We start from the raw sequence: 25,591 nt of genomic DNA, 5'->3' as shown, positions 1-25,591 counted from the left end.
CCTTGTGCTTCCCAGGTTATATTCAGCATGACTGAAGAAGACAGCATTCAAATGACCCGTTGAAGATTTACAATTGCAAAAAAGTAACACGTGAGATAAAAGTCCACCTTTTACTTTTTGTTGTAATAACAAGCAGGCCAGCTCTCTGTACTGCCAGCGTAACCTCTTCTAATCTTACCTCTGAATGTCTCCAGTCTTCGTTTAGACTCTAAAACTTGTCCTTGGATTCGAATGCAATCACCAGACATGACACAGAATGACTGACACATACACCCTAAATCAGAGCTTGCTTAAAGAAAAGCTACATGGGGAGCTGCTCAAGTACAGTGAACAGATTAAAGACGTGGATAAAATAGTTTGGAGAATAAAGAATATCTTAGTGTGAATTAATCCTGGATCAGAGACATGCTTGACAACCAGATATAAAAGGCAAATTACTTAATATTTTCCAAGTACTAAGAGCTATTCTGGTTAGCTGACATACAAATGAAAGGAATCCTGGTAATGCAATTATTACACTTACAGGAACCGGTTATAAATTTAAAGTTAATTTTGCACAGTGATAACATATGTAATCTTTTGCTCTCACATTTGCTAAATCCTTTGCTGTGTTTTCACAGAGCCTGCTGCTACTTAGCGGAGAATGACTTCTCCTGACTGCAGGAGCTTTGGTAGTGTGAGTCTGGAGGGGACCAGGGAGGGTAGCCTGACCCCTGCAGCGATGGGAGCACGCGAAGGCTGCTCTTCTGGTACTCAGGAGGTTTTGCACACCTGAAGTCACTGAAAAAAACGGACCTCAGAGGAAACCCTCTGATGCAGTGGACTCTACCCAGACACTTTGATTCACCTTAGCATGTGAAAATAACAGCACGGGGCGAAGGCCCAGAAATACATAGCTATAAGCTCAAAACATGTGGCCCCTAAAGCACGGTGTGTATTCCTGAACTCACCTGCCATTTCCACTTTCAGGTACGTCTTAAAACATCACCTGTCGTGCAGCAGCCTGCAGTGCACCACACCGACCAACACCGACCATTCCCCTTGTCGCTCTTTATGGGAGTTCTGCCTACTCTCCCTGTGGCTTTTCACTCCAAATACTTTGGACAGGGAACTCGCGTATCTGCAGAGTGCCGTGCTCACGCACTCCTCCCGCAGACAACTGGCTACAGAAGTCAAAATGACAAGGAGAGTTCAAAATCCTGGGTCATGTTCCACTTCCACTCAAGTCTCCTTGAGTACTTGCCTACTCTCAAGTAAGACTGTCCAGGCAAAGCATCCTTGATGGCAAAGGCTATGAAGGGCAGAGAAAAAATCATGTCCTTCTCTGCTGTGGCCCCTATGGGCTAGGGGACAGAAACCTGCATGTGGCCAAGGCCCGTCCCTGGGGCTGTTTCCCAGCCTCGGTGGCTACCTTAGCACAGTGGCTGGGATCCTCCTTGCCTTCACTCTCTAAGCAGACCCCCAGTTTTGTGGGATCCCATGAAGCTGGAGACAGGCTGACGTATGGATGTCCTCCCTGCTTCTGGAGGAGGTCAAAACTTTTCAACATCTGATTTCACAGCAGCACAGCTGGCTCTCTGGTGGCTGCCATGCCTTTCTCCTTGCTGCATTCCCAAAGCAACTTCTTCAAACTTACGCACACATACTGCCACAAAACCTGCTGTAGCACCTAAGTGCAACACGTCCAAATTGTAACCTGAAATTTAGGCGTAAAACCATCATTTTGATTAGGTAGAGTAGAAAAATACAGAAATCTAAAAGATGAATGCTGCCCATGCTTCCTTGAAGAACCATTTTACCACTGCCTCGGGAGCAAGCGATCAGTACACATTCAGAAATTTCTCACTACAGGCAATCTCATCTACGTTCAGATAAAAGAAGAGCTATCAAAAGACTAAAAGTAGATTTAATTCATTGACCGACACCATGGAATAGTGGGCAATTCTAAAGGCAGATGTTTTTGGGAAGGTTCCAGCTCCATGAGAAAATCAAACCTGTTTATCTACGCATAGGAGCAACGGTATAGCAAAAAGGTGAGTTCATCTAAATGCTGTGGTATCTTCTGTGTTGCAGGTGGAAGCCTTGTTTTTAACTGCTCAGCACCGCCTGCCCACAAACTATTAGAACAACAGGTGCCTTATTAGATACTTCAACTTAAGATTTTTCCAAAAGTACACAATATTTGGAAAAATTATCACCTTTGCCTCCATTTTCAGAAGACTCAAGTCATGGAACCTTGGAAATGGAAGATGACAGAAACTGATTTGGTCATAAGTGGGGCCTTTGCCAAGGAAAGAGCTCCCTGCAGTTCAGTCTGGAGTGGTTTCACTTGACCAGCTGAAGCGTGGCAGTCACTGGAGTGATAAAGCAAGTCTTGTTTCCCAAATATAGCAGCTGGGCTGCAGTGACTCTCCCATGTGTGAACACTGTGACTTACTGCACTTGGCTAACTTTAACCTGCTGGATGACACAAAGTCCTCTGAAAGGCAGCAAATCCTGAAGGAAACAGGTCTGTGTCTCATTTTAAACAGCCGGCAAACCAACCAGCTAATTCTGGTTTTCTTCAACATAGAAGATACGACAAAATCAATACTAAGCACACTGCTTAGAATGCACACACTCCAGAATTTCTGTGCTTGGGTCAGTCTGTCCATACCAAGTTTCCTTTGATCTGTATGGACTTTTTTAAAGAAAAGGGCAAAATTACTACAGGCTAATTCTGCCTGCTTTGCCCACCTCTTAGGAAAGGGTGACAAAGAGATTTAATGTTATGGCTTCACCTATTGCCTGTGCAAGATGCCTCTGGCATGGAAGGTGAGACCATCATCAAATAAAACCTTCTGCTATGAAGTGCTAAAGTCTGCTGTGTTTTCTTGAAGGATTTAGAGATTACCTAACAGGAATTACAAGGAAAATGTTACTTCCACTTAAGGTTCTCAGTGGGATATAATATCCTTTACTAGAATTACTCTCAGATTATTAGACCACTGAAGGAAATACTGCTTTTGCTGTACACATCTTGCCTTACTCGTATCCTTTTATCATCAAAGTTACTCGATTGCTGCTACTTTTCTTGTGTATTACTATTTTCTTCTCTGCCCTACCTCTTTCTTTCAAGGAGGGCTACCAAGTCTTAGCTTCCTGGTTGGCAGCCAGCTGGATATGTAGGATACTGAATAAGGAGTCCAGCTGTTTTGCATTGTAGTTTCCCTTTTAGTGGCACCTGACGGGGAAAAAGTCCAATGTCTGTATTTTGCACTGGAAACAGGAAGATGCAGCATATGTTTTATACCAGCTTTTTCTGATACGTAAAAGTGAAAAATGACTATATAGAGGAATTAATTTCTTTTTTTCAGACAAGGACCTCCAGACAGCTTAGCACGTGCTTCTGAAGATGACATAGAAGATTACAAACTACAGCATTATTTGATGAACGAAGAAAGCTGTAGTGCTTGGGTAGCGAAGCAGGGGGGATTCTCCCTGAGTTTCCATGTGGAAGGCAGGGTCAGGCTGCACAGAAAATATTTTTTCCTGAGGATGCCTTTAGGTGTATGTAGGGGTGGGTCAGGAAGCAGCTATGTGTGGGATGCCAGGCAGGGATGAAGGAGGTCGCAGCCCCAACAGAGGTGTGACTGAAGGCTGACTTCTGAGCTGGCCAGGGCACAGAACAGGGACCTATGCCCTGGCCTCTTCCAGGCTGTCACACACGCGGTGTGACAGCCTGGACCATGCCCCGCTGGCTGCAGGGATGCCTGCTTCGTGGCGGCACATCTCCTCTCAGTCACCCTCCAACACGTGGACAACCCAAAGCAGTGAGAAGGACAAACCTTTTGCCAGGAGCTGTTTCTACCCTGATGACTTTCAAGCCAGCAGGTCATAGTGAGAGCACAGGTGTTAGATCTAAAGAATTAGAAGCTTCTAAAATACATAACAGGTAAAACCTGTAACATTTAATGACAAGCAGCATAATTCTTCGATTTTGCAATGTTTTGGTTTGTTTTGGTTTTGGTTTTATTTTTTATTTTTCAAACAGTTTGGGTTAGCAAATTTTTAAATTCCCAATAAGCTAAAGAAGTAGGTAGTAAATTTAAATGGTCCATCCTTTATGAAGTACTTCTAATACCTGTGGAAGTTTATAACTTCTATTGACTTCTAACAGGTTTTGTACTGGCATTGTTAAAGACTTTTAGAATTTGAATTAATGAAGCTTTAAAGCAATATGTGTAAGTTCTATTAAAATTAAGAGGTAACTTTGGCATGTCTTTATGTAATTTGCTGAATTCATTGCCTTAGTTATTGACAAAGAAAGCAGCAAAACAAATAAAGGCTGCGGTTAAAGATTGACACATACATAATAGTTGTCAAATATGTGTTGCATTACCAGCGTAAAACAATGGTGTTTGTAAAACAATAGCATTTTGCATAAATAATACATTACCAAGTCAACAAATTAATTATCCTGAACAAGGATTTATTATTATTATGTCTTCTGTGCTGTTTCAAGGGAATGTACACTGTTCTGTGCTTGTCAGGATCCAAAACCTGTAAATGTTTCCCTTTTCCACAACACTTAATCCCAGAATGACTCAACCAGACAACGATAACGCGTGCGTGCACGGACCCACTCCCCCCGCCCCCCGCCCCGCAGTCTGGATGCCTTGCTGGTTTACAGTGAGTGACTGCTGCCCGTTGCTGTGATTTATATTTCTACTGCTTTGCATTTCTGATTCGTTTTCAGTTTTATTTGCTAGGTAACTATCACACGTATCCAACCGAGAGGGCCAGCCCATGGTGAAATCAAAAAAGATGCTCGGAGATTTTATTCTGCAATTCAGGATTGTGTTGCAATAATGTAGTATCTGGTCGTAAAACTATACGGGATGTCAATTTAATGTTGTGAAAAGAAGAACACTTACCTTTATCAAAAATTTCTTTCAGTACTCCTCGTTTTATAAGCTCCTCTCTGCTTTGCCTCATTGATATTTTTCTTTCCAAAGCTGTAAGCAAAAGAGAAGGGTCAATATAAATAGGAAAGAAGGGAAAAGATTGTTTTAAAAGGCTGTACGCCTTTTAAAGTATTTTAAAGAAACATTTTTTCTCTTCTTCAAGTCAGTGGCAAATTAGCATCTCAAAATAAATGCTACTGGCAGCCCAGAGAATCTGCCTGCTGATGGTTACAGAAATGGCTGTAGAGTGACCGATGCGAGGGCATGTCGGCACTCCTGTTGCTTAATTTTGACACGACCCAAACATTTCTGTGGAGAATTAGAGAGAGCAAAGGGAGAAAAGGGCAATTACTGCAGAAGCCAGAGAGGGAAAGGTAAGAAAGGAGGCAACATGAAGGATCACACAAATGAAAGAGGTGGCCGTGGACTGTCCCCATGCCATGGAAGAAGGCTAGCACCTCTGCTGTCCTGAAGCCAAGGCTTTTTTGCCACCAATTCCAGGGAAAGCAGACCAAGGCATTCTGACAGTGAAAAAAAATAACAACCAACAACCCAAAAAAACCCATACAAAAAAAAAATAATCCCCAAACCCCACAACTGTTTACTGGAATTTTCTCTTCCTTGAAGGAGTGTTTCCTCCCCAAAAGGTGTAAATGAGGGAAACTCCATAAGAGCCACCACAACGTACACCAGGTCTGAACAGCCCAAGTCCTGTATTGGCTGCTTGGAGACAGCGGTCACTGGGGTGGCAAAATGACAGCTAGAAATTTCATGTTTGTTTAGTTCAGCATTAATTAAACCAACGTCCAATTAACCAAACCACCACAAAGGACACACATTCAGGCAAAGAGCTGAAAGCCAGCAAGCAAGGGGCGCGAGAAGCGATGTGCAGGAACGGCTGTGACTGTGCACGCTCTGGAGAAACAAGCCTGCGCCTGCCAAAAGAGAGGGATGGCCAAGGTGCATCGCCTCTGCCATATGCTCCCCTCTCAGACCCAGCACAGATGCACGCACACACAAATGAACTGGGACATAGCATCTCCAGTCTGCCCGAGGCATATTTAAAGCAAAAGAGGCTTCGTACCCCTCTCTCCATCCCTGCAAACAGGAGGGTATAACCTTTCCTGGCACTGCTGGCTGTTCCTGCTGGGGCATATCTACTTGGTGAATTAGCTAGGCTTATACTGACACACCGCACTCATGGCGACTTATTTGCTGTCAGATATTTCCAGCTTAGCATGAACAAGGCCAGCTCTGCTTCACTCTTTTTCACAGAATAAATTTAGGTTCGTCTATTTTTAAAATCGGCTTTAAACATGTATTCTTCAGGACAAAGGTGGCCAGTGGGTACAGTCAGTGGCTAATAAACCCCCTGGTCTCCCCTGAACACACCCTCTGAACTCCAGCATCGGTCCGAATTAATGGCAGGTCCCCTTGCTGAGGCACAAGACCACATACCCATTAGCCAGCCACATGGTACAGTTTTATTTTGGAGGCTGTTAACAGCTACAGCATTTTCCAGAGTGCCTTAGCCCTGTTTGAAGAAGTGCTTTAGGCATCTCACTGGCTTTCAATGAAACTTTGATTCCTAAGTCTCTAATATGCTTTTGAAAAGAAATACCCGACGACGAGACCCTGGAGGCACGTTGCAGACTGCTCCCGATGCTGCTTCTCCCTGCGCTGAAGGGCTGCGTTCTGGTATGGCGTGTAAAGCTTTTTCCCCCTTGCTCCTTAAAAATAGCTGCTCTCAGCCCCTCCAAAAAAAAAAAAAGCCAAAACAAGCTACAGCTACCTCCTGAGCTTTCGCTCACCCCAGGAATTGTTAAAACCTTCACTGACTTTAAAGAGCAATTTGGCAGCACCCAACACCTTTTACAACAGGTCTGAGAAAGTGTAATTTCCCATTAGCGCAAGCAGGGAACGGCGCCCAGTCTGTCCGAGCCTGTTTGTCACTGGGAAATCAAGCTGGGTGCAACAGCAGCAAAGCAGCAGTTTCTGCGTCAAGACCGCAGTGCTGCTCACAAAGACACGGGCAAATACTGCTATTTCTGTCCTTTACCAGGAACAGCTAGTAACAGATCCACATACAAATGCACTGGCACCCCCCCTGGGTTCACCGTCCCACGCTCCTGCCTAGCCAACAGCTGGCCATGCAAGGCAGCAGCGCTGCTACTGCACGGAGAGGAGTCCCACCACGTTGTTAAAGCAGTGGTAAAGAACACAGTAATTTTGTGGGTTGGGGTAAAGGCTTCTGGGGGATCAAGTGCTAAACAGGGTTAGCAGGACATTTTGAAGGAGTGCAGGAGCACCCTGAAGACACTCAAGTATTGACCAAGACTTCTCAGAGTCTATTTTTTATACATATATATAAAAATATTTTTAATATCTAGTCAGACTATCTTTGCAGTCTAACAGAATTTCAAAGATAGAATATATATATATATTTGGAAGGCTGTATACACATAGGCTTTTCAGATACTCCCCTTTAGTTGTAATCTGCTTCCGCTCAATAATCAAAAAAAACCCCACAAGCCTCCAGTTTGAAGCTCAGACGAAACCAATTTTTTCAGTTTCTAAATCCTTTCTAAGTAGGTACAGGACTTAAAGTATTAATTATTTTCCCACTAAGCCAGTTTAATTAATAAGATATTTAGAGGAAAGGCATGCTGGGCTAAGAGCAGCCCTGAATGATAATAACAGATGCTATAATAAAACTATGGAACACGCTGCCTGCCTTTAATACAAATCCTCCTCCCAAACAAGTCTTGCACATTTAAGAGCATAAACTGCTGTGCTACTGCTGGATCAGATGGACAAAAAATCAGAAGCGCTTAGACGCAGAACTCATTAAGATCTAACAGCCTGAACAACGAATTATTTTACTTGGTCTGGATTTCTCTGGCAAAGATTGCCAGTTCTTTTACAAGGGATTTGCTTTTCAAGCGGAGAGCTGATACAGAATAAATTCATTCACTCTTGAGTGAGAAGGGATCCATTCACAGCAGAGGATAAATAAACCCCTCTGAATTAATCCTTGATTCATGAGAACCTTGTAAATTCTGTGATGGGGGAAAAAAGTAAATATAATTAATATTTAACAAAAGATGTATTACTCTATTGGCAATTTTTTTGGTGATTAACCTGTTTTTTTTCTTTTGTACAATCTTCCAGGAGAACAGAAATAAGCATCAGGCCCTCTTTATGGGGTCTGCTTGTGCCAGAAACTGGTTATCTTCACAAATTCATCTACTCTCTAAGAACCTCTCAGTTACTAAGTTTATAGAAATGAGTGTATATGTATTTTATGGTGAAGCATACAGATTTTGCCAGTGTGCTCTGCAGTAGGTGGTTTCTTTTAAGCTCTGATGAAGAAACAGTGGGAAATGCTTTTATTAATGTTTCCGAGCTGGTGTTTTTGAACTCGTCCCTCAGGAGAAGCACCCCTCCGCTGTTCAACCAGAGCTTTTCTCTGTGGTAGAGCCATTAAGATCAGTAAAACCTTGACAGGGTCAGGAGGAGTTCCTGCCCCTCCATTCTGGAAATGAAGCACAGTTTTATCTTTATTCCTTTAATAAGCCATTGCGCTCCGTGATGGCAGCAACTGTGGGCTGCTCCTCCAGCTGAGAAGGTGAAGCCCACCGCTGCCTCTGTGCCAAGCTCTTCTGCTGCTCCATTAACCAGCCAAAGAGGCGTTCATGTAGTCAGGACATGTAACCTTTCTGTCCCTTCCATCCATCCCTCCAAGACCAACTCTTCCAACCTGCACCCATGAGAGAACAAACTGGCCTCCTTACCATAACTTGTCACGTTGCTGCTTAAACCAAGGGGTGGACTAAATAAACAAGTCCTGCCCTTTCTTCTCATCTGACGACTGAAACTAAACCCCGGTCCTGTGCCAGCCAGCTGAACCTTAACCTCGCTTTTTTTCTGAGGGTGCTCTTTGTCTCCATCTTAAAAAGCACTGGGGGTTGATTTGCATGAATTCTTCCTTTCAAAGGCCACTGTAATTTTCATGATGATTTTAGGAAGCAAAAGTCGTTACAGGAATGAAGCTTAGAGCAGAAGCTTTCTGGTGCGTCTATTATATTTGGATTCAATAGGCAGAAATTTGCTTTGCTAATAATCCAGGATGGAGTAAGTAGAAACAAATAAACCAATTGCTTTGCACAGTGTTAAGATAAACAACCATCAATATTTCCTTTAGACTTGTAAGGAAGGAGAGGTTTTCAGATGTGATGGATTGTGTATCAAAGCGCATAATCTTGAAATTCATCCAACTGCGTAGATTTTCTTGATAATCAAACGGAGCAGGAATGATAGAACTTTTTACAGTGTGGGTTTCTGCCTCTGAGTTGGCCTCCTTATATATTAAGAGCAAGCCCCAGGCATGACTGACCTCAGCCCAATGTAAGCATCTAAACCAGGCTGAACTGCCCCTTGGAAGTGCCTGTTAGTCTTTAATGACTGTAAAGGAGGCTAAGGGGGAGTAGCTGAGATAAAGATGCATAAATTAGGGCTGAATCCACTCCTGAAATGAAAATTGATTGAAGAGGATAGTTTGAAGAAAACAAATGCTGCTGTACATGAAAGTCTGAGATGGAACTGAGGAAAATATAGATGTGCCAGCCCACACAGAGCTCCATTAATTTTGGGATTGTTTCAATAGCTGTGGCGTGACACCCAGCATTGCTGCTGTGAGCTTGGAGTTTGACCAACGCCAAAACCTAGCTTGGTTGAAATAACTGTTTTGCTTTGCTCAGTGCTAAATATGGTTTTGCTTGGCTTCAAACACTCATAAGTCTCTTGAAGCCTGAGGCAAGAAAAAAATATTCCAACAGGCTTGTAAATCTTTGAGGTTTAAAGTTCCTTACCCAAGTTTTGGCTCTCTCTAACCTCCGCCTGGAGGTTACTCCTGTAACAGTCCCATCTACAGAATCTGACGGGGACAGACTACTGCCCAGGAAGGATGAGGAGCCCCTTTTTCACCTGTGATCTCCCCCATGACATTTCTTCTTCTGACCGCAGCCTGGCATCCCATTCTATGACATTACAAAATAAGTGAACATCAGTGGGGGAAAGATGTGTGTGTATTAAAAGTTAAGCTTGCTTTAAAAAAAAAAAATTACAGATACCTTTCTGAATCAGGCACTGCTACAATAGTTGACCAAATAAACCCCTTTCAGTACGTGAATCATTTGGAAAACTTCTGTGGCATGTGCTACAAGACCAACTAACAAAACAGGAATAAAACCTGGCATTGATGCCGCACTGGAGGAGTGACTCAGAACACTCTAGAAGCAAACCAGTATAATCATTATGGTTACAGAGGTGGAAAGGTGAGGTACAGACAAGCTGAAACAACATGGCTCATCACCTGCTAGATCAGTAGCAAAGCATTAACAGCAACTGTTCTGCAGCCAGTGGCCAACGAGCTAGGCCAGGAAATGATCCTTCAAGACATAAAATTTGTTAATCTATAATTAAGAAAAATAAAAGGAAAAAGAGGCCAGAATAATAATAAAAAAAGAATAAAAATTTTATTTCCAGTCTTGCAAGTACAACTGGATTTATTTTAGATTATGACTACTTAAAATACAGAGAAGATGATAGTAGGGCATCTTGCTTCTACTCAACGTCAGATCAACTCAAGGCACCTGTCTATCTCCAGTGAGAAGCACTGGACTAGCAGCACCGTAAATCTTCATTTGCACAGGCAAGCCTTTGAAATTGCACAGTAAAAATCTACACATTTCTCTGAGAACGCAGGATCAAACCTAAAATCTCTAGTTACTAGTCAGAGGTGTTTAGGAGGTATAATGGTTGCCACACCTGGCAACTACAGATAAAAATGGAATTCTCCCTTCTTTACTGATTGTAAAAAGAAAGACTGTGGAAGAAGCTGAAATCGGCCTTAAGAAAACTCTAGATTGATACTGATCATTACTACATGTAAACAGCCAGAGGACAGACTAGGGAGGAAAACGGATGCAAAGTCAAATCTGTAAACATAGAATTGCAGGAGCTAATCAAAATACTGCAAACCACATTAAGTAAAGGAGATCACAACACAGTACCACAACTCAGAAACACAGCATATAACCAAGAATTCAGCAAACACAAGGAAAGGCAGAGAAATTAAATCTGAACAACTCTACCATAATTAACAGAAGGAACCAAACTAAAAAAATCCAGAATTTAATCCAAGAGCAGATGGACTGTAATTTTTTCTTATTGAAGGGCTGAAAAAAAAAAATCAAAGAAGTTGCATTCCTAGGGAAAGAACCAAAATTTAAGCTAGATCCAAAGGAACCCAGCATAGTGGATTTCACAGGCCAAGCAGAGCAAGCCTGGCAGAAGATGAATACATGAAAACAGGAGATAAACCAAGAAATCTTGACAAATACAAAAAAAGGCACGTGTCTGGAAAAAAAAAAAAAAAACAACTAAGAAAATGGAAGTGAAAAGAAAACAAGACTGTAGACACCCTTAAAAAAAATGTTACCACTCTCAAATGGCCAGCTAATAAACAGCAAAATGAACCCCACTGTGTCAATGAACTGTGATAGGCTATCAACAGGATTTTGGAAAGACTCACATTTTCATCTCCTTTCTACATAATTGCTTTTCTTGTCAGATTTGAGAAGTATTGCACAGCAGGCTAGGGAGAAATTCAGAAAGCTGACCAGAATATTGAAAAAAATGAAGAAAATACATTCCCCCTGTACTCCCCTCTGAACTGCCGCACAGCAATTTCATGAATTCCAAGGTAATGCCAGGTTAAGAACTGGAAAGCTGAGCCACTGACAGGTATTGCTTTCCACAACTTAATGAAAAATGAGATTCTGTACCTTAATTAAAGAAATTTGCAACAAGGTAACATAACATATCTTAAGAGTACACCTGCTCTGTAATTACAGCATGATTGCAGCAAAGAAAGCCATACCCTGGGCATTCTTGGTCTATATAATTTAGGCATCAAAACCAGGAACGAGGGGGTGGTACTGACTTATTTGAAGGCTTTCATCTAAGTAAGAAACCTGGCAGGCTAGAACAGCCCATGCTGAAGTCCATACTGCTACCAGCACTCTAAAGTAGCTATAGCTAGTTTAAAGATAAATTGAGCATAGCTATTACCACCACAGTTCTTACTGCAAGGAAACTATGTCCTGAGTGCCAGCAGAAGGCAGCTGACACAATCCTCCTGATAGGGAGATCCATTCATGTTCTTACATTGAACACTAGCAGTTGAAATAATGGTTTCTCCTACATGCTTCTGCGTTACAACATACAGACGTTACAGCGTCAAAGAAACAGCAAGAATATGGGTTCTACAGATCAAGCCTTTGCAACCAGACAAGTTGAGCGATGCAATCTGAAAGAAAGGTGTAGGAACAGCAGCAGCAGCTGAACATCCCAAAGAACAGTTGCTTTTTACAAGTGACTCAACTTGCTCCAGGCTCCTTGCAGTCTCAGCTTTCTGTATGTACAAAACCCAACGACGCTAAAAGCAAATTAGTGAAGACTCGGGTGAGCTATCTGCAGTGTATTTCCCTTACCCTGAGAAGATGCTACCCAGACAGACAATACTGCAGCTGGGATCTGCGGTGTCATCTGTAATGGCAGAAATGTCTATTTGCAATATTCTGCTGCATAATAGTTTCAAGGGACCTTCCTCGAAGCAAACCCCAAAGGATCTGCATGGTGGGCATTGCCAGAATAAGATAACGACTCCTGTGACTCTCTAGAGAATTCTCTCCAGAACAGAGTTTACACATGGGATATAAATAACGAGGCAAGCTGCTGCTTTTGGATTTGCTCCTCATCAAACAACATACCCAGATGGCAAAATACAGAGCACAGTTTACAGAAACAAGACTAGCAGATGTCAGGAAACTGGATTCTCCAGTGTAACTTTTAGAGGGTGAAGGAGTCAGTTTTCCTGGGACAACAAAAGGGGAAAAAATTTCAGGATAAAACCAAACCAGTGGCAGGCTGATGCTAAGCAGGGAGGAGGAACGCTTGGACAGATCAGCAGGAGATGAGAACCAAACTGCTCACCAGTATTTGGTGCCCTTGTTTGCCAGCTGGAGGACCACCTTGCTGATAGACGAGCGAGCTGTCCACAGCCAGCTGAGCAGCACAGCTCTTTGTAGCGACAGCCAAGGGCTGCATGGTTTGTTTTACAGCCCGAGTGTACCCTACAGCTGTAACTCTACAAACAGGTATTGCCTCCTACCCACAGACAGACAGATGTGTAAAACCAGTGCTTTACTCCCTAATCAATCTTATTTTGGCTACACTGACGAAAGCTTGATCAGCTGGATGCTTCTGTTTTACCAGATAGGGATTTGGGGTAACTTAAAAAATAGCTGCACATTACCCAAACGCTGTTGTAGTAAATTACAGTTTAGGAAACAGTTCTTCCACTTGTATTGGAGTAATTAGTACACAGCAGCCTCCCAAACAGACACACAAAGCAGATGGATAATTGTGCATCTGTGTCTGCATGTACACCTATTTAAAATAAATGTTACAAAGCAGAGCTTGCAGCTAAGAAATACCTACTTTAAACCGGAATTTGGCTTAGCACCTATTCGAGAGAGAAGCTATTAAGATTTCAAATGCTTCTCGAAAACCATCGCTACTTTTGTACACTCAGAAAATCTCAGCTAATCACACACAAATTAAAAATGCATTTGTTATTGGAATGAACTGGCAGCAACCCTTCAACACAGACCTCTATTAGGAGCCAAACAGGAAACCACTCATTTAATATTTGATTATAGAAATGACTGAATCACAAAGCAACAGCCACTTCCTCCAGAATAAGAAGATTCCTGAATTGCAGCTGTCACATCATCCAGCAATTACCTTTGGATGATATCTCCAGCGTGTGCAATGGTGCTAGCTGGTTGGTAGAAAATAGACTGAATGTTGAAAAAACCCCGAAGTGCCTTTAACACCCTTGTCTCCGCACCCAAAATAGTGCAGTCTACTTTTGGGTGTGGAAGCTGATAATTGTTTGAGCTACAGTCAAGCCACACGTGCAATTTCAGTATGTTTTATACATTTACAGTCTTGGTCTGAATTTTTGCCCTTTTTTTTTTTTTTTTTTTTTGACTGAAAAGATAGCTTTCCCAGATGGAGGGAAAGTTTCCACTATGCATGGCAGACCTCTGGAATCAACGGGGGGAAAAAAAAAAAAAGAAGAGACTGGGATTTCAATTACAGTAACATGAATGTAGTAGAATAGCTTCATGAGAATCTGGCGTGCACCATCCTGCCTCATAGTATGAATTATTCCATTATTTCAATAGGAGATAAATTTTTACAAAATCCACCAATGACAAAATAGTTTTATGCTCCTCTCCAGCAAGTGCTGAAATTATCAGAGAAAATAAGGTGATAGTGCACTTAGTATTTTAGGTTATCTTAGTGCATCTTCTGTGTGGAGAAACATGGTTATGATGCTTGTCTGGGATGGGGAGACAGAGTAGAAGATATGAATTAGACTATAACAGTTTTGAACTGAAGTACCGATACAAGAAGCAAATTTGGAAAATAATAGGTAGGAAGGACAGTGATGTGAAGGAGATATGATAACAGCCTAGACATTTCTTATGGCATAATCATATTATAAATGTAGATAATATTGTGTAAAAATAAAGGTATAATGGAAGTGTGGTATCTCAGTATTCCAGTGTAAGTGTCCTTACTGCCCAGACCTTAATAAAGTTTATCTGTTGAATGTGTAGAAAAGCAAACAGAAAACTGGTAAATTCATAGATGATGTAAGGTTATAGACAATGGTCCAGAAGGACAAAGATCATGGTAAACAAGCCAAATATTTTTCACAGCAGTGCTAATTCTAAAGAGCTTCAGCAGAATCGCAGAGTGAAATCTTTACAAGGAGCTGTGGAAGTCTTTCTAAGTGAAGCACCACTTGGGAGAGCTTTTAAAAGAAATGAATAAAATGAAGAGTAGTAACCTGCCAAGACCAGGCAGCTTTCTTCCCAGAGTTCCTCAGGAAATCAAAACCTAACTAGTAAGCATGGCATGTAACCTAGATAAGATAGGAAAGTGGGAGGTGGTAAATAGAACGTGCTATTTTTGAGTCCAAAAGTCACCTGGGAATTACAGACCAGTAAGACTGGTTTCCATACCACCAGTCTAGGAACAGCTACAAAGCATGGAGCCAGAAACAGGACACCTAGAGCAGAAGGGAGATGGGAGAAGAATCATCCTGGGTTTGAGGTGGGAGGTTCATAGAAGCCAATGAATGAAGATGCTCTGTTGCATGTTAGTGCCTTCAGGGTTCCAAAACCCCTATGACATCAAATGACTAAGGGAATGATTAATAACATCAAATGTATTGCTAGAAGCTTGACTTTAAGACAATTGAAACAAATGAGTTGTTATAGTTAATTCAAGATATAAATGTTTTTGCACATCCTGCTAAGCACTTCGCTGAGCACCGATAGATCCTTTGTCCAAAAGAGTAACTTCAAAAGGAAGCAACCCCACAAGACAGATGAGCTGACTGGAAGTTCACCATGAGGAATGAGCTCGGCAAAAACTAGGGGCAAGGTAATGCTGGCAGGGGGAGATTGCAACCACCGACTGACTCAAGGAATCCCTCAGATCCCAAAAGAAATGGAGCCTGGGCATGCAACTAATTACACTGAGAAGCAGGAGAATTATTTGACAAATAGGAAACCAAACACTAAGTAATGAAGGAATTAGGTAACTCGTAACCCATGAAGGGTAATGTATTTGTATGCTAAACTATGTAAACAGTGTAAAGTTTTGGCAGTCAGGGAGCTAGGTGGTAACCCAGAAATGCCTGGCTCCCTACTTTGCACAAACTAAAGGAATAGAAATACTCAACGCCGTGTGCGAATTGGTGCTGTGCACCAGGCAACGAGCCTGCCTGTGAGATAACCCCTATGTTCAGGTCATTGAAAGCATTAAAATTGCATGACATAAGAGCAAGCATCTTCTAGTGGGTTAATAACATGCAGAAAGCAAGGAAGGATGCCTGGTATATAAAACAAGAGGGATGCGCTATGACCTGCTCTCTTCACCAAGACACATTCCAGGAAGGCTGGCAGTCGGGAGGCGACGAGATTTGCTGCTTGCAGTCAAAACTAAGGCAGACTGCAAAAAGCCACAAAAGTTCTTATGATACAAAATGATGAGTGACAAAATTCAACATTGATAAGAGCAAAAAAAGCCATTTGGGAAAAGGCAGTTCTAACTATACACACTTCGTAACAGCTAAATTAGTCATCCCCACTCCGAAGACAGCGCTCAGAAACTCTGCAGAGAATTCTCTGAAAACATCATCTTAATGCTTGGGGTAGTATAAAAGGAAACAGAAATTAGGAATTACTAGGAAATAAATACAGCACCTATGCACTAGGGTACTGGTGTACAGCTAAGGCAAGCCTGGTTATCCATTTCCAAAAAGATACAGCAGAAAAAGGGACAGAAAAACATAAGAAAAATTATTAAGGGGATGAGGTATCTTGTACAGGAATAAACAGTGATAGTGAAATTGGATTTTTTTGGTCATCTCTTCTTTTATACCAGGGTCCTGGTCCCCTGATATTCACAAAAATACATGGTAACTGTCACCTAGGCTGTGCTCTGCACGAACCAAATAGTTCCCTTGAAAGAAAACGAAGGCACAAAGCATCAGTAGACACATTCTACAAACCCTCTGGTGGGAGCTGCACCAGACAGGGCTCCCTTGGCCTGGCATAGCCCTCCAAAGCATCCCCACAGCCCTCGTGCTGTTCCAGACCCAGAGATGAGGGGAAACTGCCTCGGCCACCTTCGGGACCAGGTGCAGCAAGCACCGTGACAGCAGGCTGCGAAACAGAAGCCTTCACCCTGCGAAACAGGCAACTGGTGGGGAATACAACAGAGGTCCGTGACACTGTGAATTCACTCATTTATAAAATGCAAGAAATAAAAAGGACCCAAGAAAATGATCAGGATGCATCTGAAAAAAAAAAAAAAAAAAAAGGTGCTTTTGTCTACAATGTCTTTTTTGATGGTGGAATTAACTCACACCTTTAGCCCTAAAGGATATTAACTGGGTTCAAATGACCCAAAGCAAAGGAAGATACATCCACATATGGCTCCTTAATTTGGATACAGCTTTTGGTGTATGAATTTCTGAGTACAGCAATCTGATTTGTTATGTGGGGGGACAAAAAATACATACTTACCCTGCTCCTTGCATATGTTGTTAATAAGTGTAACTGTTGACTGCAAGAAAGATGCCTGGCTGCACGGACTTCAGTTTGATTTACTTTGTCCGACCTTGAGTGTATTTTCCTTTAAAGGATGTGTTTAATGAACCAGGAGAAAACACCCTGGATCCCAACACACAAAACTATACACTGTATTCAATTATCTAATTGCCGGGAAATGTGCAAATGCATCTAATTTGCCTTTGAAAGGAACTTGAATTTTATCTCCTTACCATGCATGTCAGGGGATTTTTCTTGTGTGATTAAATCAGAACTGTTAAGTAATACAGAGTTCAACATATTAGCATCTAAAATTCCAAAAATGGGTTCAGGTTTCATGGCCTGTGTAGCACTGGTTGCAAAAGCAGCTTACTAGCTGGCATGGCATCCAGGCTTAGAGCCCTTTTCCAACATGGGCTTCGTTCATCTCAGAGGAAGCTAAGCATTTATTTTTGCTTTTTTTTTTTTTTTTTTTCCTTTCAGATCTAGGAAGTACAAGAGTGTGTGCTGTATTTCACGCTGGACAAATCTTAATTGCTATTGATTGGTTTCTGACAGTGCAGTACATGAAGTGCCAATGGAATGTGAACCTGAAATCTGAAATTCTGCCCCGTGTCAGCTGAGGACCTGACTGTAGATGGTTATTTAGCAAAGAGTATAAACTTGAGCTGCTCTGTGGATTTTGACTAATGCTTCACAAAAATAACCACAGAGCAGCTGAAAATCACCGCTCCATGGACTATTACAACTTTGATGAAAGTTGACATTACCTTGAAATATTTTTCTGAAGATTATCAAAACGCCATTATGTTGTTAAAAATACATCAATTAAATTATTCATGAAGTAGCTTCAAAATTCAGATCTAAGTGAAGAAATAATACCATTTAATGATTAACTCTACCTAAATATTCTTCTGTACCAACTTTAACCTGGTCTTTTTTTACATCAGTGAGATTTGAATGATTTATTTTTGTGAAAGTTCACTTACTTCTGTTGCATAATAGCAATAGATGTCAGTCTATTTCTGCCATTATAATTAGTTGCTGTGGAGATGGCTGAAATATCATGGATTATTATAATTGCAAATGAGGAATAAAGAGCAGGAAAAGATGACATTGATAGTCTGCAAATATTGCAAGGTTCCTTGAAACTAGTTAACTACAAAAGATTTGAATTTGCCATAATAAAGAGCAGGCTTACAGAATATGGGGATGGTGTACATTTCAAATGAATACACTGTGAAGAAACACGACAGTTACATGCAATGGCATCTTAAATTTAGCTTAATGTTAAAGCAAAATTACCACGCAACCCACGCATCTCAGGATTTTGTTACATATAATTTTGCTTAAGGCCTATAGAAAAGCCACCTATGGTATTCACCTTTATTACTATGAGGGAAAAAACCCATCACAGTAGTACATAAAATCAGTAGGTGTTATCCTGAACAAATATTCTTTGGCAGATAAATGAAGGAGAAACAGGTGTTCAAGTATCTGCATGAAAAGTGGCTAGAATTATCCCTTTGACATCGTTCTTTAAAAGGCAGGAATCAAACCGCATCTTGCACTGGAGACTAATGAATCTCTCGCAGGGTGGAAGAGCATAGTAGACAAAAATAAAATTCTTGATGCAGTACTTTACAACAGGACTCTTTGGCATTATGTTGTGTTTTGCTGGAGGGCTGGCTGGCACTCCCATCTGCACCTCAACCGTGCAGCGAGAGCTGCGCCGCGGTTGTATGTTGTGTGTATGTTGTGTGTAACGATGCTGCCTTCACACAGCCACCGTGCGCACCTCCAGACTGACAGTGTTCCCAAATCTGTGCCTTTTCTGCCTCAGCAGCATCAGGCAATTGGCCTGCAAAAACCCCCACCACAACAATTCCCCAAATTATGCTTTTATGAAGAAACAAACTTTTTAAAGCTTGACCGAGCTAAATACCGAGCAAAATACTCTCTTATATATTGCTGTTCAGAGCTAAATGGCTGCATTCTGAAACGTGAAGGGAAAGTGAGAAGCATTAAGAGAAAGTGAGAAGCATTAAGGTAAACTGAGAAGCAGCTGTTTGTAAAACAAGAATTTTGCCCCTCTCTGAGCATAGCTGAATGACTGGTATCAGAATTATATTCCCAAGATTTCCATTCCATTATTTGGGTTTTAAACACCAAACAAGTATCCTGTCATCTTATTAAGATGATAAAGATAATTTAGGTGGAGTGACCTATGGATGGTAGAGCCTCAGAGTATCGGTGTATTTATGCTGATTGTACAGCCAGATGCTGAGTATTTTTAGTATCAACAAACCTTCTGAGTTCAAAGATACCGGAATGGAAAGATCTCATTTGTGCGAAGACAGACTAGTGCACCCCCCCTCTGACCCACCCCGACGTTCAGAGCACAGCTCGCATCAGCCACTGGGCAAGGCAAACCCCCCAGTACTCCCCCCTGCTCTCTTACCCATCTGTTGCACTTTTCCAAGCCACTGTTGCTGATGTGGCAGCCTGATAATTAAGCTTATCTGACGTGAACCTTCTTGCTTTTAAACTCATCTGTTTGTTCATATTAAAGGGCTTTGTTTAGCAGGCAATTAAACAAATAAATATCAAAATGAAAATATATCTGGTTTGGAAATTGTCTTCCCTGTGGTGGTCAGAGACTGCACATCTCCCACCCTCTCCTAAAGGCTGGGCAGGACGTGCAGTGCTTACCTTTCACTTCTGCATGATGCACAGCTGCATCCTGCAGCATTACACATTGATACAGCCCTGAGGGATGCTCTAATAACATTGAGAAATGATCAAGTTTTACCGAGAATTTCATACCTCCAATTCCATTAAAATTTATAGGCTTCCTACTGTTACATATCAATAGAGAAATACTAGTCCAGTGCTGTGTCCAGCTTGCAGCTCCCTGGCACAGGAAAGGCACTAATGGGAGCAAGTCTGGCAGTGACCCACCACAGTGGCTAAACATGATGTGTAAGACGGGCCCGAGGGAGCTGGGTCTACTCAGCCTTGAGAAGCAAAGGCTGAGGAAGAGTATGACAGCTGTCTGTTGCTACAGATATCTATCTCTCTCTATATATATACAGATAGATATATATATATAATGCATGGTTATAATCCATATATATATATATATATAATGCATGGGTATAGCAGAGGCAGAGCCAGCTTCTTCCTGGAGCTGCGCAGAGGAAGGACAAGAGGCAGCAAACAAGGTGCAGCAAGGGGAAATTCTGATCAGATACAAGCAAAATAAGTCCTCACACTAAGTGTAGTCAAGCACTGGAACTGCTTTCCCACCCACAATCTCCGTCTCTAACCCTTGTGATATTTAAAAGTTGGCTGGGAAACCTACAGTACCTCCAGAGATGGCCCTTTGCTTTCAGCAAAGCTGGACCCAGACACCCTTCAGCTACTTTCCAGTCTGTATCAGTCCCTGATTTCTATTTAACAAGAATTAAAAGTGATGGATCGTGCTGATACCACTAATTGCTGTTGTCTACATTACCGACACCCGACAGGTTCTGCTGCTTTTGCACTGAAAGCGTAAAAGCCTCAAAAGCCCCACTGCCAGCCTTATGTTTCTTTGTTTACAAACAAAAGCACCCCCCTTCACCCCAACTGAAATCGGCTGAAGTTATGTTTTCTTTTCGTGTTTGAGACTTCCCTGGCACTGCAGTGATGCTGCAGCACATCATACGCATCCTGAAGGCATCATACCATTCATCACTTGTCCTTTCAGCAGCCCTGTTGAACGCAGCAGTGACAATCTGGCGGCACTCTGTTTTATAAAAAGGCCAAGCTGATAATCTTTAGGGCAGAATATGCATAATGTTTAGAAATGAAAATAGATTTAATCTCAGTCTTTGCAAATTTTAATTAAACCAGGTTTAAGCCCAGTTCATGACTATGAGATTTAAGCTGCTATTTTAACAGTGAATGGAATTAACATCAAATGGAATGAACCATTTGATGACGGAGTTATGAATCCATCAGTGAAAGCTTTCAGACCAACAAGGTTCTGGAAAACTTGGTTTTGTTGAACAGAATATACCTGCCTATATTGTAAAACATGTGGATTAACGGGAATTTACTGTGAACTTGGGTCTGAGTCCTGGTACATTTCTTCCAATGCCTCTCCCAGTGACAGCTATGGAAGCTTTGAAAGTCCAGGGATCTGTAAGCACAGCTCCCTCCACTAAGTAAACTATTTTTTTCTGTTCCTCAATCCCCTTCAGATATAATTGCAGTCCTTAAGAAATACGTCAAGAAACTAAGAAAAGCTCAAGAGCATCAGATTTTTAAGGAATCTCTCTTGGCTTTGGGATGGGATTTATTTGCTGAACAGCAGCAAGTTGTTGTCATATTTTTTCCTGTTTTGTTTTTATTTAATAGGTACTGGCTGAAAATAAATGAGATGTCAATGCCATAGTGTTGCTAAGCTTCAAAGGTACTAGCTCAGCCAAGCAGTCCAGACATGCCCGTGAATATGGGCAGCATTTCCAGACAGCTTTGTGGTATCTGACATAATAATAACTATGTGTAATACCATGTATAATAATAACTATACAAACTGACACCCGCCACAGAAATATATGATTCTCCGTGAAGCCAAGAAATAAAACAACGCAGAATGAAAAGTTAAAAAAATAAATAAATAGGGAAAAGTAGAAAATCAAAAAAAGTTATTTTATCCCCTGGGATTCAGGTGACATATTAGTGTTTTGAATGCTGAGAAAAAGCCAAGGGCTAAACAAGGTGGAAGAGATGGAGGTATGAAAACCACTGAGCAGTTACTGGGTGGGTTCTTATTGCAAGCATCTCTTGCGTAATGCTTAAGAAGTAAAACCCTTCAGGACTTAAAATCTGCTTAGCATTATCTTGAAAATTTTGGAGCTCAAATAGCCTTTTATATTGTCTTTCAGACATCAAGTCAGGCAGGTGTGACTGATAAGTATCACTGCAGCAAAATATCCAGGCAGTGTTGTATGTGGAGTGGAATGAGGCTTATTCACAACAGGCTTACTGCCTTGGCATAGAACAGGCAATAATTAAATAAACATGATTTTATATTTGCAGAAATTTATTTAATGACACTGTATTTATTTAGTCAATGGATAGATAGGGACATGCCAGCTGGCTTCCCTCTGTCTCAACATATTATAGTGAGTTGTGACTTTTTTCCGAGAGTAAAAATAAAGGCCCTATTTAGGTAACTAATTACTACAATCACAGAACCAAATCCTGCTCTCATTACCTTTCTAAATCTGGATGAAATTTCACTGGAGTCCATGTGCTTATTGCAGACATAAATTGATGCAGCAGGGTGCACATATTTTTGCGTTACTTACATTACTCTAAACAATGGTGTAAGCTGACATTTTAAAAAATAATTATAAAGGGGGAGAACCTCTTTTTCTAAAACAATTTCTGTTACTTGCCCTATTTGATTTTTTTTTTTCTTGGTACACAAAAAGGCCTGAAAAGAGATAGAGGTGATCAGTATTTCCATACTGTTGTTTTCATTTTCTCTCAGAAATATCAAGTAAAGAAATGCTGGGTTATCTCTGCTTTTGTTAATGAACTTTTGAGGGATTGAAACGATATTTTTGTGCAAAGCTGTTGGACTTTGTAAAATAGTTCTCCTTCCCCAACGAGTTAATCATATGTGTTTGATGCTATGAAAAACAAACTTTTGAACAGATTTTGTAAACATTTTTTGCCACTCTGTTATTGAAACGACATAAGTTGAACTACTCAGGAGATGTGTCTTCCCGGGCAGATAAAATTAATTTTAATTAATTCTTTAAAATTTTTAATACATGAGAAAATGCAAATATAAATGCATAATAACCTCCATCTTTCCTTGTAAATGTAAGAAAATGGAAACAGAAGCCCCCCTCCCACTGCAGGTAACTTTTACCAAAGATCAGACATCAGAGCTTGAAGGAAAAAAAAATCTATGATGCAGTTGATTTCCCACATTCTTTATAAAGAAGAGGTGATTTTTTTTCAAGTGACTTTTTGATTATTTTCTGCTCTATCCCTTTCTTTTGGCCTGGCACGCTGTAAGAGCAATCACAGTAACATAAGCATTAGGTACAGGTTCTGACAACCAAATCAAGCTTAAAAAAAGAAAAAATAAAATCAATTGTCACATTAAAATTGCTTTTGGTATTACATCTTTCATCAGAAAGACGGTAACACCTCCTGAGCCTACATAAACAGATTACTCAGCCATCCCTGAAGTGCAACCAGTACTGGGGTGCGAAGCAATAATTGTGATGTGCCAGCAACGCAGCACAGCGGCTCTGGAAGGAATGCAAAAAACCCACCAGCAGCTGAAATTGCACAGGCAAACCAGGAAAGGGGAAGGCTGAAATAACTGCCCAGTGTGGAACTGGATCCAAAGGCTAAGGTACTGTCCTTGTTCTGAAAATTTCAAAGGTATCTTCACTGGCGGTAAGTAGTTTTTAATGCCTGCCTTCCCCTGAAACATAATCCTCATCTGTATGACTTTCCTTAGTGATGCAGTAAAGCTATAGTTTAAGTTTACAGAATTACAGTGGATCCTGTAGCCGCTCACTAACACTTTCCACAGCTCTGATGCTTTCCCTAGAAAGGATGCAAACCACAAGGGGCAAACAAAGATGAAGCCCCTAACCTTGACTACGCAATAAGAGCAAAACCCAGGTGTTCCTTCCGAGAAGCACAGAGCATCATCACATCGCTGTGTCAAAGGAGGTGACTACACTCCTCTTCCCTGCGGCTTGGCCCTGCCCAAAATTGCTCTAGGACTGGGCATGTACATTGATGGCAGCTGCGCAGGGAATTTTCAAGCAACTCTCATGATGTGCAAACGTAAGTGCACAGAACAGGTACGAGAAGTTGGGGAAAAAAAGACAAATTCTGGCTCAGATATTTTTAAGAGTTATCTAAAATAAAAGCTGTATATGAATTTTCATGGAGAAAAGAGATGAGCTGAGCCTGTTTAGTGAAATCTTGATTATTTATGAATTTGCCCTTGATGGAATTCATTAGCTTACCATGTTAGCAAAGCAAATAGCCTGATAGCACAAGAAAGTTTTCCTAGCTTTTCCCAAAGTGTGTGTGTAGGAAAATATGATAGAAATCAGCTTTCTAGAAACCATGAATAAATAAATATATAAATATGGGAATTTTCCTTCTGGCCTAGTCTGCTAATAGCAGTATTTAACTTTTTGCACTGCAATAGTCCCCTAAACATATCCTCATACTCACATGGAACCATGTGCTGCAGCGTTATTCAGTGTAACAAAGGAAGAACACCAGTGGGTGTTCACTGACCGTGGACTACTGGTGACTCAAGTGTTTTTATAAAAGAGAAACAGGAGCCTGCTTAGTTCACAAAAATAATATGAAAAAGTTGTTCACATCACATTAACTTAACCGCAAAGGCATGGTGTAGGGCCAGCCTTCCTTACACCACCAACACTGGCAACCTGTTAACAGTGTTTCCTGGAGTAGAGAGGTGATGTTTTCCATAGTATCACAAGAGCTTTGTGGATTTAAAAAAAATCTAATTCCTCCAATGTTTTGCTGAAAAGTACTTCCTCAAGCCAGTTTTTATGAATACAATAAAATACTTCCTTTAAACAGTAAAATCTTGCAGCTTCGGAACCTGACTCGAAGGCTAATTTTATCCAAACTAAATCATCAAATCCCAGGTAAGCTAGCATCTTCCTAACAGGAGAGACAACCATACCCAAGAAGAACCATTGTTTCTTCTCTCTTTGCTGAATTTTTACTTTTTTTCAGGAGGATTTTCCTTTCTCGTTCTTCGAATCTTCTCCTCTCCTTCAGTCCCTAGAAACGTGCAATAACTACACAGAGGGTGACTGGAGAAAAGAGGAGGCAATTGCTTTGCCAGGCTGATAAAGTAGGTGCTTAATTGCTTTACTGAATCTGGGCTCGAGTAGTCACTTTCTTCCCAGGCTCCCCAGTTTTCGTAGTTTCATGAGGTTTTTTCTGGGCTCATAAATTACAGCACAACCCAATTCTCTTAGCCCACGAGGTGCTGTGTTGTAACTAATAATTTGCATTTCAACAGCAGCTTCTGTCAAAGAAGATCAAAGACCTCAAATATGAGAGTAATGTCTTAACATCCACTCTCTCTGGTACTATTCCTATTGGAAATCTAAGGCAAACTCCACATCTGTGCTTGGTGCTGGACCCACAGATAAGGCTCCCTCAGAACCTTGGGCAGCTAATGTTGGAAGATGGAGAACCACTGCCCTTCTGCCCCGTAGATCTTGTACCTGGTTAACTTTGCTGTTTGTATCCATAAAGCTGGCCCATAATTAAAAAAAGCAATAGCACCCGCGTCTTCAACAAAAA

General features: G+C 41.3%; 1 protein-coding gene across 8 annotated transcripts in view; it reads right to left on the bottom strand.

Annotated features, from left to right (window-relative positions):
* The window catches only part of PHACTR1 (phosphatase and actin regulator 1), a 341,429-nt gene that overhangs the window by 69,684 nt on the left and 246,154 nt on the right, over positions 1–25,591 (bottom strand). For all 8 annotated transcript variants that reach the window (XM_080380486.1, XM_080380487.1, XM_080380488.1 and 5 more), the window contains one exon: positions 4,917–4,997. In XM_080380486.1, coding sequence (XP_080236612.1) covers positions 4,917–4,997 — 81 coding nt within the window. The remainder of the gene's footprint in view (positions 1–4,916; positions 4,998–25,591) is intronic.

Source organism: Falco punctatus, assembly GCF_963210335.1.
Source record: "Falco punctatus genome assembly, chromosome: 3".
Lineage (NCBI taxonomy): Eukaryota > Metazoa > Chordata > Aves > Falconiformes > Falconidae > Falco > Falco punctatus.
Note: the sequence above shows the minus strand (reverse complement) of the source record. Positions and strands in the feature narration are given on the sequence as shown.